The sequence below is a fragment of the Arachis ipaensis genome, chromosome B08, assembly GCF_000816755.2.
Source record: "Arachis ipaensis cultivar K30076 chromosome B08, Araip1.1, whole genome shotgun sequence".
NCBI classification, from domain to species: domain Eukaryota; kingdom Viridiplantae; phylum Streptophyta; class Magnoliopsida; order Fabales; family Fabaceae; genus Arachis; species Arachis ipaensis.
Window position 1 is genome coordinate 116,568,799 of NC_029792.2, and position 2,557 is coordinate 116,571,355.

At 27.5% G+C, this 2,557-nt stretch overlaps 1 protein-coding gene across 1 annotated transcript in view; it reads right to left on the reverse strand.

Moving 5' to 3' along the window:
- LOC107611604 (probable ADP-ribosylation factor GTPase-activating protein AGD11) overlaps nucleotides 1,713-2,557 on the reverse strand; it is an 18,722-nt gene continuing 17,877 nt past the window's right edge. The window contains exon 10 of the mRNA XM_021109778.1: nucleotides 1,713-2,144. Coding sequence (XP_020965437.1) covers nucleotides 1,857-2,144 — 288 coding nt within the window. The 3' untranslated portion in view covers nucleotides 1,713-1,856. The remainder of the gene's footprint in view (nucleotides 2,145-2,557) is intronic.

The following is a 2,557-nucleotide window of genomic DNA, read 5'->3' on the forward strand; positions in this document are numbered from 1 at the left end:
TTAGTGCCTATTAATACACAAATATATTTAACCTGGCTTCGATTTAAATGATCTCAAAACATTTTAAGTTTTTATTAATCTTACTAAAAGAATAAATTTTACAACTTTTAATAATTTCACAAAACAGATTTATTACACATTCAAATAATATTGTTATCTAAGTTCAACTAAGTAGACCTAGCACCAACAATAATCACTCTCATTAAAAAGAGTCTGATTACACTCGCACACATCATTCTTCTAAATAAGTCATTTACATTTACGCGCAGGACTTTACACTATCGTCGTCGTCTTCTTCTTCTTCTTCGCGTTCCTCCTCCTTCTTACTCCTTTTCCTTCTCCTTCTCCTTCTTCTTCTTCGTGTATTTTATCCTCATCGTCATTCTTTTGTTGCTGTTGTTATTGCAGTAGAAGGTGAGGAGAAAGAGTTTTAAATTGTGCAGGACAACGAGTCCAAATGCACCTTAATTCACTCAGAAATGAATCAAAATTATATAATGATTGCGACACAATTAACTCAGAAATTAGAAGTTACATAATTGATTGCAACACAATTAACTCAGAAATGAACCGAAATTACATAACTCAGAAATGAACCGAAATTACATAATGATTGCGACACAATTAACTCAGAAAGAAAGAGAAGTAGAGAACAATGGTAAAGAATTTGCAGATTCGAAAAGCAATGGATGGTAAAGAGAATTTGACACCACTATGTATTTTGATTTAGCTAACTACTTAATGTCATATAACCAACGTCTAATCTCTACCACAATAATGGTAGAATTTCACTATAATTTTAAAAAAATTAAAAACTTAATCCATCTAAAAATTTTTTAAACTTTTCACTAAATTTATCAATTCCTAAGATCATCTAGCCTAGTTTCACTTAAGTGTTATCCCAACTTAAAAAAAAAAAACTACCTAGATTCATCCACAAGAAAATACTATATCAAAAATGACATAAATAGCTTTTCACAAATCTATCTCTTGCCTTTTTTTCTTTTGATTTTTTTTCTATTTTCTCAAATAATGCCTTTTCTTTTACAAAAAAATTAGAAAGAAAAACATGATTTTTTTTAACGAATAAAAAGTGAAGAACAAGATAAATAGAGAATGTTTTTAGAACCTTCAGTGTATGTGCTCTTTTCTTCGAATCTAAAATCTGCTTGATTTCTACTTTATATGAGAGGCAATGCTTTTAAAGATTTAATCTTACATTATTCTAAAATTTTAGAGGTGTTGCTGTAAAGCTGTTGGAGAATATCCAATCAGTAGTATCTGATGATGAGGAATGCTAGAAGACAGTAGAATTTATGATGTTTAGCCATCAATTAGCTATCATCAATATTTTTAATAGTATAAGATGATATCTAATAGTGTAAGATTAATTATTTTTCTTTTAATGGTTAAGTGTTGGCTAGATTTCAACAAAAGTACTAATTCCCTAGACTTTCTCATAATGATCATATGCTGTTTTTGCACTACTCTTTTTGGTTGCCAAGTGTGTAACCATGATTTAAGAGTAATATTATAATAAAAAGAGTAGTTAGATGAAGAATGAAGATTGTTTTACAGAAAAATTAATTTGACTTATGATTATATCTTTTAAAAATTAAAAATTTTTCAAAGATCAATTTAAAAAATAAATTTTAAAAATGAATTTAAGTATTAACTCTTTCAAAAATTCTGCAACTATATAGACAAAGTTCTTCTATTATAGAGAGAGAGAATCTAAAGTAGTTCTTCCTTATTATAGAGAGAGAGAGAATCTACAATTATATTTATGTACGATACATTTGTCTAAAATTTGTATTCAAGTTAATTGATTCTATTTCTCAACTTTCTTTTAGACATTATTGAGTAAGAGGAACACATTCAATCTCAATCTCTAACACACCACTCTCAACATTTTGTAACCTAATTGAGAAATGTTGTTTCATCTCTCCTTTGTGATTGGCATTAGCATCATCTTCACAAATGGAAGTGTTTTCTGTGGTTGAACCACATCCCCCATGTTGTTGCATATGCTCATAGCTTTTAGACTCCTCATATTCTTTTGTAGCTATCACTAGAGGTTCAATGTCTATTTCAGCCTCACCCATAAAATCATCGTTTGAAAATTTGTCCTTATCATATACACACTGCAGGGAATATTTACCTTTTTCTATCAATCAGAGCAATAATAAATAAATATTTAAATAGTTATACTAATTACCAAGATCTGTACAATGTTATTGTTTAATTATAATTATGTTTTTGTTCTCAAAGAATTGAGGAAAAAAAACTTATTATGGTCACATATTATTTTCAAAAAAGAAGAATTAATTTTATTTCTTGCCTATTCTATGATATTTACATTTTCAAATTCTTATTGAATGGATTAAGTCCTAATTTCATTTATAACGTTTTATTTCGTTATATTTTTATCCTTTAATTAATTTTTTTAAATATCTTTTTTCTGTTATTATATATTTTTCGTTTATTATTCTGTCACTTTTACTATCAAATTATTATAACTATTATTACGGCTACCACAATTAAAATTGTTGTCCCT